Raw genomic sequence first — 16,906 nt, 5'->3', positions numbered from 1 at the left:
CCTTATTTGATGATTAGATTTCTTATACTGTTTGCTGTACAGGAACCTCTACAGCATGATTAGTTTACTTCTACTTTTAATGTATTTTTCCTCTTTAAAAAAACTCATACTCGGAGACTTGCTGTATGGAATTTAAACAGAAAAGGGATTTAATTCACAACAAGAATAATAAACAGAAATAATATGGGAGTTGGAAATCTTCAAAGTAACAGCAAACTATACACACACTGAACTCATCAGATGTCGCAGGCTTTTCAATAAGTTGGTTAGTGTACAGCTTTGATTTTATTCAGGTACTTAAACTTATCACAGACATGGTACAGTTTAGGTTTCAATAACGGGGGATTCTGATACAGGTTGGTCCTTTCTGTCAGGTGAGTTCTGCCAATTATCCCAAACTTTAGAAATCTCTAGAAGTCTTAGTGGCTAGGCACGTGGGTGGTGCTGTGGTCTAAACCACTGAGCCTCCTGAGCTTGTCAATCGGAGGGTCTGTGGTTTAAACCTGCATAACAGGGTAAGCTCCTGTTGCTCTGTCCCAGCTTCTGCTACCTAGCAGTGTGAGAGCATTCCAGTGCAAGTAGATAAATCCTGCAGCAGGAAGGTAAATTGTGTTTCCATGTGCTTTGGCACTCATGAGAGTCTCCTGTTGCAGCAGAAGCAGTTTAGTCATGCTGGCCACATGACCTATAATGCTGTCTGTGGATAAACGATGACACCCTCAGCCTGAAAAGTGAGATGAGCATGTGCCCCATAGTCACCTTTGACTGGACTTAACTATCCAGGGTTCCTTTATTTTTTACCTAGTAGACTTAGAATATAAGACCAGGGAATCAGCACTCATTTCCCTTCTAACTAGTTTAGGATTATTCTTCTCTCACTAGAAGATACACCCTCTTCCTACTGGACTGAGGTTTAAGTAGAGCATTCCCTCACAACTCCACTAGTAAAGGTAAAGGTACCCCTGCCCACACAACTCCACTACTCCTACACTAAAATTCAGCTTTCCAGTTCTCGTGTTTCTGTATACTCTTAAAGACAATAACCTTTATCTTTCAATCTAACTCCCAGATCAGAGACTGCCTTCTCTAGCTGTAAATATTCCTTCAGAGTATTTTTCACACAACTCAAGAGGTACACTGTCCCTCCACTAGTAAAAATGGTATGCATAGACACCTCCAAATATGAAGTTGCTAACAAGCAATAATAAAAACAAGTTGAATGAATACAACTTAAAAACAAAATTAAAATACAACATTAAAATACTGAAACATTAAAATATTAAAATGTAGCCTCATCACAGGAGGAGAAAGGAAAAGAAAAAAGAAAGAGGGGAAGGGAATCAAACTGGCTCCAAGCCAAAGGCCAGGCGGAACAACTCTGTCTTACAGGCCCTGCGGAAAGAAATCAGATCCTGCAGGGCCCTGATCTCATGAGGCAGAGCGTTCCATCAGGCCGGAGCCAGAGTTGAAAAGGCCCTGGCTCTGGTTGAAGCTAATCTAACTTCCTTAGGGCCCAAGATCACTAGGGTGTTGCTATTTATGGAGCTTGAGGCTCTCTGTAGGGCATACTGAGATAGGTGGTCCTGTAGGTACGTGGGTCCTAGGCCGTGAAGGGCTTTAAAGGTCAAAACCAGCACCTTAAATCTGACCCTGTACTCCACCGGGAGCCAGTGCAGCTGCAAAAGCACTGGGTGAATATGCTCCCATGGCAGAGACCCTGTGAGGAGCCTCTCTGCAGCATTCTGCACCCGCTGGAGTTTCTGGGACAGCTTCAAGTGCAGCCCCGCGTAGAGCGAATTACAGTAGTCAAGCCTGGAGATGACCGTTGCATGGATCACTGTGGCCAGGTTGGGGTGGGAAAGGTAAGGGACCAACTGCTTGATGTGGCGAAGGTGGAAAAATGTCATCTTGGCTGTTGCTGTAACCTGCACCTCCATGGAAAGGGAGGTGTCAAGGATTACACCCAAACTCTTAACAGAAGGCAATGGCACTAATTGGGCCCCCGCAAGAGAAGGGAGTTGGTCCCTCATCCCCATGCCATCCCGACCCAGCCATAGGACCTCTGTCTTCAAAGGATTTAGTTTCAATCGGCTCCCACTAAACCATCCAGCTACAGCTTCCAAGCATCTGGTCAGTGTGATCTGGGCTACCCTTAAATTTCATTCTGATCCTCACAGTTCATGGTAGTGAAATTGTTCTATGGGACAGCCTTATTTGCCTCCATTAAGCCCCAATCCAGCTACACTCTGGTGAGTGACAAAATTATTTATTTTATGAACACTGTAATGATTCCTTCTTTAAACCCCGTAACATATACCCTAAGAAAAATTTTCTCTGCACATGATCCAACCAACAGAACATTTGGCAACAGAGTTGGGAACATGCTCATAATTCTGCTTGTGAAACTCAACCATTCCCTTCAAACTCCCATGTACTTCTTTTTGGTAAACCTATCTTTCTGAGATAAATTAAATGCATATTTTTTTTGTTAGCCATTCTTACCCCAATGGATTAGTTAGCAGAAAATTCCCAAATGTATTCCTTCAAAATTCAGTTGCATCAAGAATGAGATCACATATATGAAAATATCTTTGTTTGGTGCATCATTGTGCACCGCTCTGACGTACGAAACAGCAGTTACTTCTTTTGCAAAGTAAGATTTTATGGGCCTAAGGTATGATTGTTACATCTAAGTCAAAGAACTTTTGATCATGATTGACTGTGTTTTAATTCTGATATGTTTGTCTGTAATGCTTTTATAGCTAGATACTGTTAGGAGACTCTCAACTGTGAGATGTTCTATCATCTCTCTCTCTCTCTCTCTCTCTATCTATCTATCATCTATCTCTATCATCTATCTATCTTCATATTTATTTTACAACCAAGAAAATTCAAGCCATGAAAAAATGAAGAAATAAAGGAATATAAACGATTCAAATTTAAACTAGTGGGTGTTTTCCAGTGTTTTACCTTACTCTACCTACAAAGCCACAGATCACAGTGAAGAAAAATTACAGTGCTCATAGCATTCAAGCAATGGGACTTCAGATTCATTTTCTGATCACATGCCCCCCCTTCCCCTAGTGTACTCCATAAGGTCGCTAAACCTACTAGAGCAGATTTTGAGGGTGTGTGGGTGCTTCAGGAGAATCTAAGTTCCCATGCACAAGTAGAGTCTCTTCTGTGTGTGGAAGAGCAGTGTTGAGTACAACCCATTGTACCTGAGTGCTTTCCATTTCATGGCTAATAGGAGCTTGCAATTTGAAGACTGCTTCACCAAACAGATCAGATGAGCGTATACTGAAGCACGCTGTAAAACATGGGTGGGAGATCTTTGGGTGACCCCCAGGTTTTAGTGGAATCCGAGTTCCATTGTCTGTGACAGACATGGAAAATAGTCCACTAAAAGCTGGAAAACCACAACTTCTCCATCCCAGCCTCAAAAGCTTTGATGCAAGGGGCAAATATATTACTTTATGACTTAAAAAATAATCTGCATTAATGAGTTCTGGCAGCATCAATAATAACAATGTGATGGTATTGAACATGTGATGGCTTTCTTAAAAGTGTTGTGCTTTGCTGAGATATAAAGCGGCTCTGTACAGTGATAAAACACAACTGGTGATAACCTTAATCCAAATGCATGTACAACTGGATCAAGTTTACTCTTTTATACTTTTTTAGGAATTCGTATAAGTCATCAGTAGCATTGGTGGATTGTTGACCATGAACTATTATGTAACAATAGATTTGTTAATATTTAAAGAGCTGCATCATTGACCACTGTTTTTGGTCAACGGGGGGGGGGGGGGACATAACACAGCTTCTTTACTGCATCCTTTTTTCTCAACATGTACACCTGTACACTAGCAATGTGGATGCACTTGGAGAGAGCAGGGATATATGAGGAAGCTGAAAATGCAACTAAATTGTGTCTACACTGTGCTCATTGAAAGATTGAGAAATATGAAAGGAACCGTGCGAGGATTCTTGAATGTATTGGTTTTATTTCCAGGGAGAAAGCCAGTTAATTTAGAACTCCAAACTCTGAGAAGGAATGTGGGAAAATTTGGGAACTTTTTTTGCCTTCAGTAAGATTATCCTAATGACTGCTAACCATCTTACTTTCATAGTCACAGAAAGCAATCCTCATTGGGGAGAGAGCTATTGCATTATTGTCCTGTTTGAGGGCTTCATGTAGGCTTCTGTTTTGCCACGGTGAGATTAGGATCACCCACCAGATGGGTCTTTTGGTGCCTCTACTATGATTACCACATTTAATTAATTATCTGTATTTGTCATTTCCTTTTCCACACAGGATATCCATTCTATGGAAAAACTAGGTGAGAACAAGACCAATCTGAATGAGTTCATTCTGGAGGGGTTTTCATATCTTGCTGAACTGCAAATCTTGCTGTTTTTTATTTTTCTGGTAACATACATAATCACCTTGCTGGGAAACACGCTCATTATTCTGCTCATAAAACTCAACCCTTCACTTCAGACTCCCATGTACTTCTTTTTGGTAAACCTATCATTCTTAGAAATGTGTTACACCACTAGTGTGGTGCCCCAGATGCTGGTACATTTGTTAACAGAGCATAAAAGCATATCCCTAGCAAGATGTGCAGCCCAGATGTATGCCTTCACCATCCTGGGGCTGACAGAATGTTGCCTCTTGGCAGCTATGGCATATGACCGCTATGTTGCCATATGCCATCCATTGCACTACACAGTAATCATGAACCGCCGGGTATGTGCACAGCTTGCAGCTGCATCATGGATTACTTGCATCTCAGTAGAAATTGCTCAAACAACATGGATATTCAGCTTACCCTTCTGTGGTTCTAAACACATCCAGCACTTCTTCTGCGATATCCTACCAGTGGTGAAAATGGCATGCACAGACACCACTAAAAATGAGATTCTTGTCATGGCAGTGTCTACTATTTTCATCATGAGTCCTTTCCTACTGATCATCCTCTCCTACATCCGTATAATTTCAACCATCCTCAAACTTCCTTCTGCCAAGGGAAGGAGAAAAGCCTTCTCCACTTGCTCCTCACACCTCATGGTGGTGACACTATTTTTTGGGACAGCCCTCTTCACCTACTTAATACCCAAGTCCAGCTACATGCCACGAAGTGACCAAATGATTTCTCTTATGTACACAGTTGTCAGTCCATTTTTGAACCCCATAATATATACCCTAAGAAATAAAGAAGTGAAGGGAGCATTTAAAAAGACAGTTTCACGCTTGTTCTCTGTACAGAACCCAACAAATTGAAAATATGAACCATGGAGTATGGCAACAAGAAAAATCAACAAACATAGGACATCTCATTAGAGATTAAGGGGCTTTAAGTATATTGTTAAGGTCTAACTCATAACAGAGTTATTGCAGAAATGAACCTGATTCCAACCTAGCAATCTATATTGCCTGTACCTCAGCAATAATTTTGGAGTGATTCTTTGGTTTAACCATAAATCTGTAACTTCTTTGATGATCAGATTTCTTATACTGTTTGCTGTACAGGAACCTCTACAGCATGATTAGTTTACTTCTACTTTTAATGTATTTTTCCTCTTTAAAAAAACTCATGCTCGGAGACTTGCTGTATGGAATTTAAACAGAAAAGGGATTTAATTCACAACAAGAATAATAAACAGAAATAATACAGGAGTTGGAAATCTTCAAAGAAACAGCAAACTATACACACACTGAACTCATCAGATTTCTCAGGTTGTTTAGTGTACAGCTTTGATTTTCTTCAGTTACTTAAACTTATCACAGACAATTTAGGTTTCAATAACTGGGGATTCTGAAACAGGTTGGTACTTTCTGTCACGTGAGTTCTAATTTGCCAATTATCCTTCAGATTCCCAACCTTGAGAAATCTCTAGTAGACTAGGCACGTGGGTGGAACTGTGGTCTAAACCACTGAGCCTCTTTGGCTTGTCAATTGGAAGGTCTGCAGTTTGAACCTGCATAACAGGGTGAGCTGCCGTTGCTCTGTCCCTGTTTCTGCTAACCTAGCAGTGCAAGAGCATACCACTGCAAGTAGATAAACTTGTACTGCTGCAGCAGGAAGGTAAATGGTGTTTCCATGTGCTCTGGCACTCGTGACAGTGTCCCGTTGCAGCAGAAGCAGTTAAGTCATGCTGGCCACATGACCCAGAAAGATGTCTGTGGATAAACGATGATGCCATTGGCATGAAAAGTGAGCTGAGTGTGCGCCCCATAGTTACCTTTGACTGGACTTAACCATCAGGGGTCCTTTACCTTTTACCTAGTAGAATTAGTATAAAAGACCAGGGAATCAGCACTCATTAATGTTCTAACTAGTTTGGGATTATTCTTCTCTCACTAGAAGATACATCCTCTTCCTACTGAAATGAGGTTTAAGTAGATCATTCTCTCACAACTCCACTACTCCTATACTAAAATTCAGCTTTCCAATTCTCGCATTTCTGTATACTCTTCAAAGACAATAACCTCTATCTTTCAATCTAACTCAGCTCAGAGACTGCCTTCTCTGTAGGCAGTAAATATATTTTCTGTAGGCAGTAGGCTGTAAATATTCCTTCAGAGTGGTTTTCACACAACTCAAGAGGTACTACTGTCGACCAACCCAATGCCAGGAACTAATTTTGGGCAGCACTTATTCTATGATATCCCTCCACTAGTAAAAATGGTATGAATAGAGACCTCCAAATATGAAGTTGTGGTTCGAGGACCCGACCCCCACGAAGTGAAATGAAGACACAGGGACACGTGATATAAGGTTCATGGGCTAGAAAAGGCCACAACTTTATTGATTACAGTAATAATAATAATAATAATAATAATAATAATAATAATAATAATAGAAAAGGTATTGGCTTAGGCATTGGATCGCGAAACAAGTGGGTTTATTCACCAGGGGTTCATCACCTGTTGATGCTAATCCAACTATAGGCTCACCCCTGATGTCACCGAGGGTCGTGCCATGGCCTCCCGCCAAGCAGGCTTCGGACAGAATACACGACCGCCAGATTCCTTTAACGGGATACCCCTAAAAATTGAAGGCATAGGCGATGGCCACACCTAGCACTTCAACACACCACAACACATTATTCCAATGCCTAACCTACCCACCAATACCACAAAAAGTTGTGACGATTGCTACGAGGTAGGCGAAAAAACCAAAAAGCCTAATGCCAAATGGAAAAACTCCTACCAGGCCCCCCGGGCAACCGGGGCGACCAACCTAAGGTCCATAACAAGGCCAATGACCTAAGCCCTAACTCAAAGGGAGTGGAGGGTGGGTGACTCGCACAGGACAACGAAGAGAAATGAGGCTGGGGAGAGGCTGGCGCTGCAGCATAAAGGCTGCTGGACACGCCCCCCCATGGCACCTGGTTGGACGGCCACCGGGGGGGGCGTGAGCACCAGCCAGGTGAGCTGGAGGCAGGGGGCAACGCCCCCTGCTAGGAGCGGTGTTCGGGCTCCCACCCACAACCACTCCCCTCTCTTTCAGGGAGGAGAGTTTTTACTGTCCATTCTTGCTGATCACTGTGTCCTACATCCATATGATCTGGGCTACCCTTAAATTTTATTCTGATCCTTACACTTCATGGTAGTGAAATTATTCTATGGGACAGCCTTTTTTGCCTACATTAGGCCCCTGTCCAGCTACACTCTGGTGAGTGACAAAATTATTTATTTTATGAACACTGTAGTGATTCCTTCGTTAAATCCTTAAAAAGAAGAAGTGAATAGAGCATTTGAGAGTCAGTTATAAAAATTTTCTCTGCACATGATCCAACCAACTGAACATTTGGCAACAGAGTTGGGAACATGCTCATAATTCTGAAACTCAACCATTACCTTCAAACTCTCATGTACTTCTTTTTGGAAAACCTTTCTTTCTTAGAAATTGGTTACACCACTATTATGGGGCCCCAGATGTTGGCACATATGTTAAAAAAGCATAAAAGCCATTCCAAAGCTAGATGTGCAGCCCAGATGTATGCCTTCAAAATCCTGGGGCCGACAGAATGCTGCTTCCTGGCAGCCATGGCGTATGATCACTATGTTTCCATATGCCACCCATTGCACTACACAGTAATCATGAATCACCAAGTCTATACAAAGTTGGCAGCCACAGCATGGATTATTTGCTTCTTAGTACAAGTTGCTCAAACAGCATGGATCTTCAGCTTACCCTTCTGTGGCTGTCAACATATCCAGCACTTCTTTTGTGATATCCTACCAGTTGTGAAGATGACATGCGCAGATACCTACAAAAATGAGATTGCTGTCATGGCAGTGATCATCTCTTTCATCATGAGTCCATTCCTACTGATTATCCTTTCCTACACCCGTATAATTTCAACCATCCTTAAGATTCCTTCTGCTGAGCAAAGGCAGGAAGCCTTCTCCATTTGCTCCTCACACCTCACTGTGGTGACATTATTCTTTGGGTCAGGCCTCTTCGCCTACTTAATGCCCAAGTCCAGCTACACTTCACAGAGTGACCAAATGAGTACTCTTATGTACGCAGTTGCCACTCCGGTTTTAAATTCCATAATATATGCCCTAAGAAATAAAGAAGTGCAGAAAGCATATAAGAAAACAATTGCAAGGGTCTTCTCTCCACAAAATCCAACTAGCTGAACATCTGAAGAATGGAGCATAGAAGAAAAGTAAACAACAAAGACGTAACTACTGATTAAGGGGATGTAAATATTTCATTCAAATGCAGCTCGTGGCTGCATTATTGCAGGAAGCCAACCAGATCCCAACCCAATGCAACTTGAACTGTCTGTATATCAGTGATCATTTGGGAGGGATTCTTGCTTTTAACTATAAATCTACATGTGCTTTTATTATTTCTTTTTGCAGACTGTTTGCTGTACAGGAACCTGCTTTTTACATGTGTCTTATATGATTATTAAACAGCTAAGTCTGATGCACACTCAGTAACATTGGTTGTTCTGGTTTATTGCTGTCATCCAGTTGACATCTTTTCTCAATAAATTTTAGGTATTCATTTACTCACAGACCCAATTCTGACACACACAATGTTTGTGTATGACCACGTTTTAGATTTTACTAAACTTCTCCCCTGTGGGGAAGGCGGTGGGGAGTATCTCCCACACACATTAGGTGCCACACAAGGCCCTACTGCCACTGCAGCCCCCAACACCCTCCTTCACTGATGAGATTTTGGCAGTGAAAACCCTCTTTGTTTCAGCAAGTGTCATTTTGTGGCTACAACTGTGGGTGAGCTACAGCAGCCAGTACTCCTCCCACAGCCAGGCTAGAGCTGGGAGGCCACCCCAAATAACTACAGCCAAGTTGAACTGCAACTTCCACTCCCTCCAAAGTTAGTCTTCATTTGCCTTAGATTATTATCTAGACTGATGAAGGACTGTGTATAACTCAAACCCTTGTATAGTGTACTTGATACAGCTGTTGGTATGCATACAATGCACTGCACGACCCATGTTATTCTAATCTAAACATGTTATTCTAATCAAACATGGATACCTAGTCTTTTTTATCCATCCATTCATTTATTTCATAAAATTTATATACTGCTTGGTTGTAGAAAAAACCCTGAAAGAGGTTTTGAGTCCAGCCCCTTTTACCCACAGGAAAATATGGGTGAAATTTAGATTGCATTGAAAAGCTGTATTTTCAATTACTTTAAAAATGGGAGGTTTCTGGAAGTAATTGTAATTTTGTGTGTCACCCAAGGATTAAATGCATTTATTTATTTTTTGTTGCCTATTCTTACCCCTATGGATTAGTTAGCAGAAAATTCCCAAATGTATTCCTTCAAAATTCAGTTGCATCATAAATGAGATCACATATATGAAAATATCTTTATTTGGTGCATCATTGTGCACCGCTCTGACGCACGAAACAGCAGTTACTTCTTTTGCAAAGTAAGATTTTTTGGGAGTAAGGTATGATTGTAACATCTAAATCAAAGAACTTTTGATTACGATTGACTGTGTGTTTTAATTCTGGTATGTGTGTCTCTGTGTAGTGAAGAGAGACACATTTATAGCTAAATATTGTTAGGGGAATCTCAACTGTGAGTTATTCTATCATCTATCTATCTATCATCTATCTATCTCTATCATCTATCTATCTTCATTTTTATTTTACAACCAAGAAAAGTCAAGACATGACTTTTTACAACCAAGAAAAGTCAAGAAATGAAATAAAGAAATATAAACGATTTAAATCAAACTAGCGTGTGTTTTTCAGTGTTTTACCTTACTCTACCTACAAAGCCACAGATCACAGTGAAGAAAAGTTACAGTGCTCATAGCATTCAAGCAATGGGACTTCAGATTCATTTTCTGATCACATGCCCCCCCTTCCCCTAGTGTGCTCCATAAGGTCGCTAAACCTACTAGAGCAGATTTTGAGGGTGTGTGGGTGCTTCAGGAGAATCTAAGTTCCCATGCACAAGTAGAGTCTCTTCTGTGTGTGGAAGAGCAGTGTTGAGTACAACCCATTGTACCTGAGTGCTTTCCATTTCATGGCTAATAGGAGGTTGCAGTTTGAAGACTGCTTCACCAAACAGATCAGCTGATGCTGAAGAACAGTGTAAAACGGGTGGGATATATGTGGGTAGCCCCAAGGTTTTAGTGGAATCTGAGTTCCATTGTCCGTGGCTGACATGGAAAATAGTCCACTAACAGTTGGAAAACCACAAGTTCTTCATCCCAGCCTTAAAATCTTTGATAGAAGGGGGCAAAGAAATTAATTTGTGACTTTAAAAATAGTCTACATGAATGAGTTCTGGCAGCATCAGTAATAACAATGTGATGGTATTGAAGATGTGATGGCTTTTTAAAAAGTGTTGTGCTTTGCTGAGATATAATGTGGCTCTGTACAGTGATAAAACACAACTGGTGATAATCTTAATCCAAATGCATGTACAACTGGATGAAGTTTACTCTTTTATGCTTTTTAGGAATTCATACAAGTCATCAGAAGCTTTGGTGGATTGTTGACCATGAACAATTATGGACACTCTTCCTTAATTCATAGTAAAATAAAAAGAGTTAAGAGAATCGACTTGTGCATATCTGTGTGCTTCCTATTGCACATTTCTGAATAAGCATAAATAATTTACAGTATTTTGTGTGTGTGTGCTTATCAGCAGCTCTTCTGGATTGTTTTCATTTGAGGTGATATTCAGTCACATACAGGAAAATTCAAGTTGCACAATTATAGTTGATTGGGAGGTATTGACAAGCAGAGGCTTGACAACCATATGTCAGGAGTGCTCTGATGGTGTTTCCTGCTTGGCAGGGGGTTGGACTCGATGGCCCTTGTGGTCTCTTCCAACTCTTCTATGATTCTATGAGTGCCTCTCCAAATCTGAACCCCATGTAATAACTATGCTAGGGGCTTAGCTTTACACACTTCAAGTACTGATGGTATGTGATTGCCACATGTGTATGGGGAAAACATGTGATAATTTTGGCAATTTGAGACACTTTTTCCATTGCATATTTCTGATATGCTCCCCATGACCCTGTTGACTGGAGAGAAGGCCAAGGTATTTAAAAACTTGAACTTGTTTGATCAACTGATTTTCCATCTACCATCAATGGGCCCTATAGTTTCTTGGAAACACCATGAGTTTAGTTTTCTTATAATTCACAGCCAGCTGTTCTCTTTGGCAGTATCCTGAGGATGCCCTCACCAATCTTTTTAGGCCCACTTTTGTTTGAGATAGAAGTACTGCATCATTTGCATATAAGAATATAGAGATGGCATTTGTGGCTACTTTAGGGGCATGATACTCTGGAGATGTTAAACTCCAGACAATATAATTTATATATAAATTAAACAATGTGGGAGATAGGATACAACCTTTGCTTAACTCCCTTTGTGGCTGGTACAAATCCTGTGAGCTGCCCATTTGTAGAGCAATGCACATTCAACACAGTGTTTTTATATCGCCATTTAATCCAGAACAATAATCTTTTATCTATACTTGAAGAGTTCAATTTACCTCACAGTCTTACTTGAGAGATTGAATTGAATGCAGCTTTCAAATCAATGAAATCTGCATTCAGCACACTACCTTTAAGGGGGGAAAGCCCATTAATTAAGAACTCCAAACTCTGAGAAGGAATTTGTAAAAATGTGGTATAATTTTTGCCTCCAGACCAATCACATTCAAGAAATTTTCAATGGCTGCTATTCATAATGGCTTTATCTTACTTCCATTGTCACAGACAGTAATCCTCATTTGTCCTGTTTGGGGGTTTCCTGTAGGCTTCTGTTTTGCCATGGTGAGAATAGGATTATGCACTAGATGGGCCTTTTGGATGCTCCAGCTAGCTCTACAATAATTACCTAATTTGATTAATGATCCGTATATGTCTTTTCCTTTTCCATACAGGATAAGCATTCTATGGAAAAACTAGGTGAGAACCAGACCAATCTGAATGAGTTCATTCTGGAGGGGTTTTCATATCTTGCTGAACTGCAAATCTTGCTGTTTTTTGTTTTTCTGGTGACATACATAATCACCTTGCTGGGAAACATGCTCATTATTCTGCTCATAAAACTCAACCCTTCTCTTCAGACTCCCATGTACTTCTTCTTAGTGAACCTATCATTCTTAGAAATGTGTTACACCACTAGTGTGGTGCCGCAGATGCTGGTACATTTGTTAACAGAGCATAAAAGCATATCCCTAGCAAGATGTGCAGCCCAGATGTATGCCTTCGCCATGCTGGGGCTGACAGAATGTTGCCTCTTGGCAGCTATGGCCTATGATCGCTATGTTGCCATATGCCACCCATTGCACTACACAATAATCATGAACACCCGGGTATGTGTACAGCTTGCAGCTGCATCATGGATTTCTTGCATCTCAGTAGAAATTGCTCAAACAGCATGGAACTTCAGTTTACCCTTCTGTGGTTCTAAACACATCCAGCACTTCTTCTGCGATATCCTACCAGTGGTGAAAATGGCATGCACAGACACCACTAAAAATGAGATTGTTGTCATGGCAGTGTCTATGATTTTCATCATGAGTCCTTTCCTGCTGATCATCCTCTCCTACATCTGTATAATTTCAACCATCCTCAAACTTCCTTCTGCTAAGGGAAGGAGAAAAGCCTTCTCCACTTGCTCCTCACACCTCATGGTGGTGACACTATTTTTGGGGACAGCCATCTTCACCTACTTAATACCCAAGTCCAGCTACATGCCACAAAGTGACCAAATGATTTCTCTTATGTACACAGTTGTCAGTCCATTTTTGAACCACATAATATATACCCTTAGAAATAAAGAAGTGAAGGGAGCATTTAAGAAGACAGTTTCACGGTTGTTCACTGTACAGAACCCAACAAGTTGAAAATCTGAACCATGGAATATGGCAACAAGAAAAATCAACAAACATAGGACATGTCATTAGAGATTAAGGGGCTTTAAGTATATTGTTAAGGTCTAATTTATAACAGTTATTAGAGAAATAAGCCTGATTCCAACCTAAGTTGCCTGTACCTCTGTGATAATTTTGGAGTGATTCTTTGGGTTAAGCATATATCTATACCTGCTTTGATTATTAGTTTTCTTAATACTGTTTGCTGTACAGGAACCTGTACAGCATGATTAGTAGACTTTGACTTGTAGTGTCTTTTTCCCCTTTAAAAAACCCTCATACTTGGAGACTTACTGTATGAAATTTAAACGGAAAAAGGATTTCATTCACAACAAGAATGGTAAACAGAAATACCATGGGATTTGGAAATCTTCAAAGAAACAGCAAACTATATACACACTGAACTCATCAGATGTCAAAGACTTTTCAATAAGTTGGTAGGTGTACAGCTTTGATTTTCTTCAGTTACTTAAACTAATCACAGGCATGGTACAGTTTAGCTTTCAATAACTTGGGATTCTGAAACAGGTTGGTACTTTCTGTCAGGTGAGTTCTAATCTGCCAATTATCCTTCATATTCCCAACCTTTAGAGATCTCTAGTAGACTTAGTGGTTAGGCATGTGGGTGGAACTGTGGTCTAAACCACTGAGCCTCTTGGGCTTGTCAATAAGAAGATCTGCAGTTTGAATCCACACAACACGGTGAGCTCCCATTGCTCTGTCCCAGCTTCTGCTAACCTAGCAGTGCGAGAGTGTACCACTGCAAGTAGATAAATAGGTACCGCTGCAGCAGGAAGGTAAATGGTGTTTCCATGTGCTCTGGCACTCGTCACAGTGTCCCATTGAGCCAGAAGCACTTTAGTCATGCTGGCCAAATGACCTGGAAAGCTGTCTGTGGACAGACGACAACTCCATCAGCCTGAAAAGCGATATGAGCGCCCCCCCCACCATTGACTGAACTTAACCATCCAGGGGTCTTTTACCTTTTACCTAGTAGATTTAGTATATCAGACGAGGGAATCAGCACTCATTCCACTTCTAACTGTAACAAAATAAAACATTTCCTTCCAGTAGCACCTTAGAGACCAACAAAGTTTGTTATTGGTATGAGCTTTCATGTGCATGCACACTACTTCAGATACATCTTTAGCTACTTCTAATTGGTTTGGGATTATTCTTCTCTCACTAGAAGATACATCATTGTCCTACTGAACTGAGGTTTAAGTGGAGCATTCCCTCACAACTCCATTACTCCTATACTAAAATTCAGCTTTCCAGTTCTCACATTTCTGTATACTCTTAAAAGACAATAACCACTATCTTTCAATCTAACTCCCAGCTCAGAGACTGCCTTCTCTGGCTGTAAATATTCCTTCATAATGGTTTTCACACAACTCAGAGGTAGTACTGTTGACCTGCCCAATGCCATGAACTAATTCTGTGTAACACTTATTCTGTGATATCCCACCACTAGTGAAAATGTTATGCATAGACACCTCCAAATATGAAATTGCTGTTCATTCTTGCTGATCATTGCCTCCTAAATCCATATGATTTGGGCTACCCTTAAATTTCATTCTGCTCCTCATACTTCATGATAGTGAAATTATTCTATGGGACAGCCTTTTTTGTCTACATTAGGCCGCAATCCAGCTGCACTCCAGAGAGTGACAAAATTATTTATTTTATGAAAACTGTAGTGACTCCTTCTTTAAACCCCATAATATATACCCTAAGAAAAAAGCAGGGAAGGGAGCATTTGAGAATCAGATATAAAACTCTTCTCTGCACATGATCCAATCAACTGAACATTTGGCAACAGAGTACAAAGAAATCACAGTAAAATAGGATGCCCCTATTCTCATCAGAAAAAATGTTGATAGGTATGAAATCATGACTGTTGATTAAGGGACTAACTATACTATTAAGCACTAATTCATAACAAATTTATCACAAAAGCCTTTCTGATTTTATGAAGCTAAAAGAAAAAAGTTTTATATTTGTAATTTCATTGAAATTAAGATATTTGAAAACTCATTTTGATAAATATTAATTATACATTTAATCATAGGCATGTGTCTGATCATCTAAAGAGGAGCGGTAAACTGTTTCTGGATGGCACAAGTTTATATGAAGGCTGAATGTTTCATATAATATTCCTGGTTTAGAAAGACAGATAGCTGGGAGAACACCTCATTGTCTATTGTTAATTGTTTTTATCACCTATATAAACCCACCACTAGGGATGAAAGAGAAATTTTATCCACGTACCAGATAATCACAAACTGACTGAATTACTTTCTGGAACAATACAAAAACTATAACATAGCCATCGTTGAAGTTTGTTCCTCAATTTCATGATGACTTGTTGAAGCACAGTAAGGTGTATAAAAGATCTACATAAAATACAGATATTAGCGAAAACAACATAAAACATGTAATGTGTACCGGAAAATTGTTTTACAAAATGTTGCATAATAGGAGATACTCGTATTAAAATGCTGGTGAATTTTCATGAATAGTTAAAAAATGCATACTGATGGGAATTTAAGTTTTTTGGGGGGATGAGAAACTTTGAGGAACTGAAATTGCATGTTGAGGTCCCCAAGCCACCCCTCTAAATAATTCACAATTCACACAGAATTTTTATTTAAGGTTTTTGGCATAATTGTGGCCACAGCTTTATTAAAATACAAAATGTGAGTGGTTGCTTAGGCATTGGTTACAACTATCTGTCCCCGCCTAGGGACAGAACTGACATCCGTAACCCTGCAAAAGTCAGTAAGGGAAAACATTTCTATGGAGCGAATGGAGCTGGGTGCCAGACCCTCACATCTCCCCAAATGTTCCCAGGGCCTCTTGCGCAGCCCAAGCCCCTTGTGAGGGATTCGGACAAAAGCATGGTGAGCCCCTGGATTCCTTTAACGGAATACCTGTGCAGCACCAGCATTGGAGGGGCAGGCACAGCCAATCCTTACCCCTCCATCAACCAATTTTTAACCAGTGCCTAACCACAACCTTACGTGATGATTTGCTGTGCAGTAGGCAAAAACCAAATGGCACCAGCCAATCAGCCAAATGGACAAAATTCCTGCCAGGCCCCTGCCCCCAAAGCAGACACCCCATGACAGGCATAGCAAGGTCAAACACAAAAGCCCTAAAATTAGGGAGGGTGGGTAGGTGATCCGATGCATACAGCGAAAGAGAACGCTCACGCTGCATGCAGGGAATGTATAGCCTTTGGGCTGTCCATCAAATTAGCAACATCAAAATTTGCCCAACAACCCAGAATAGCCGAATCACTGTCATGGCCATCTAAATGATCCCACCAAGCAACAAAGGGGGGGGGTCCTGCCAGACCCCACCACAACACATGCTCTCCATAAAGGATATTAAATAGGATATTAAATATGTATTGTATACCGGAAAATTGTTTTACAAAATGTTGCATACTCATATTAAAATGCTGATGAATTTTCATGAATAAT

At 40.5% G+C, this 16,906-nt stretch overlaps 3 protein-coding genes across 4 annotated transcripts in view; all 3 read left to right on the top strand.

The window, feature by feature from the left end:
- The window catches only part of LOC309327488 (olfactory receptor 14A16-like), a 287,993-nt gene that overhangs the window by 40,128 nt on the left and 230,959 nt on the right, over positions 1–16,906 (top strand). The gene's annotated exons all lie outside the window — the stretch shown is intronic.
- Positions 4,331–5,287, top strand: LOC309327485 (olfactory receptor 10AG1-like; the record flags this gene model as incomplete). The annotated part of the gene is made up of 1 exon (XM_081836785.1): positions 4,331–5,287. The coding sequence occupies one exon, from the start codon at positions 4,331–4,333 to the stop codon at positions 5,285–5,287; it is 957 nt and encodes a 318-aa protein (XP_081692911.1).
- Positions 11,541–13,391, top strand: LOC309326992 (olfactory receptor 10A7-like; the record flags this gene model as incomplete). Its single annotated transcript, XM_081836024.1, has 2 exons — positions 11,541–11,570; positions 12,423–13,391. The coding sequence occupies 2 exons, from the start codon at positions 11,541–11,543 to the stop codon at positions 13,389–13,391; spliced, it is 999 nt and encodes a 332-aa protein (XP_081692150.1).

The sequence above is a fragment of the Podarcis erhardii genome (genome assembly GCF_964252035.2).
Source record: "Podarcis erhardii genome assembly, chromosome: 13".
NCBI classification, from domain to species: Eukaryota; Metazoa; Chordata; class Lepidosauria; order Squamata; family Lacertidae; genus Podarcis; species Podarcis erhardii.
The sequence above is the reverse complement of the archived record's forward strand: the minus strand, read 5'-3'. Positions and strand labels throughout refer to the sequence as shown.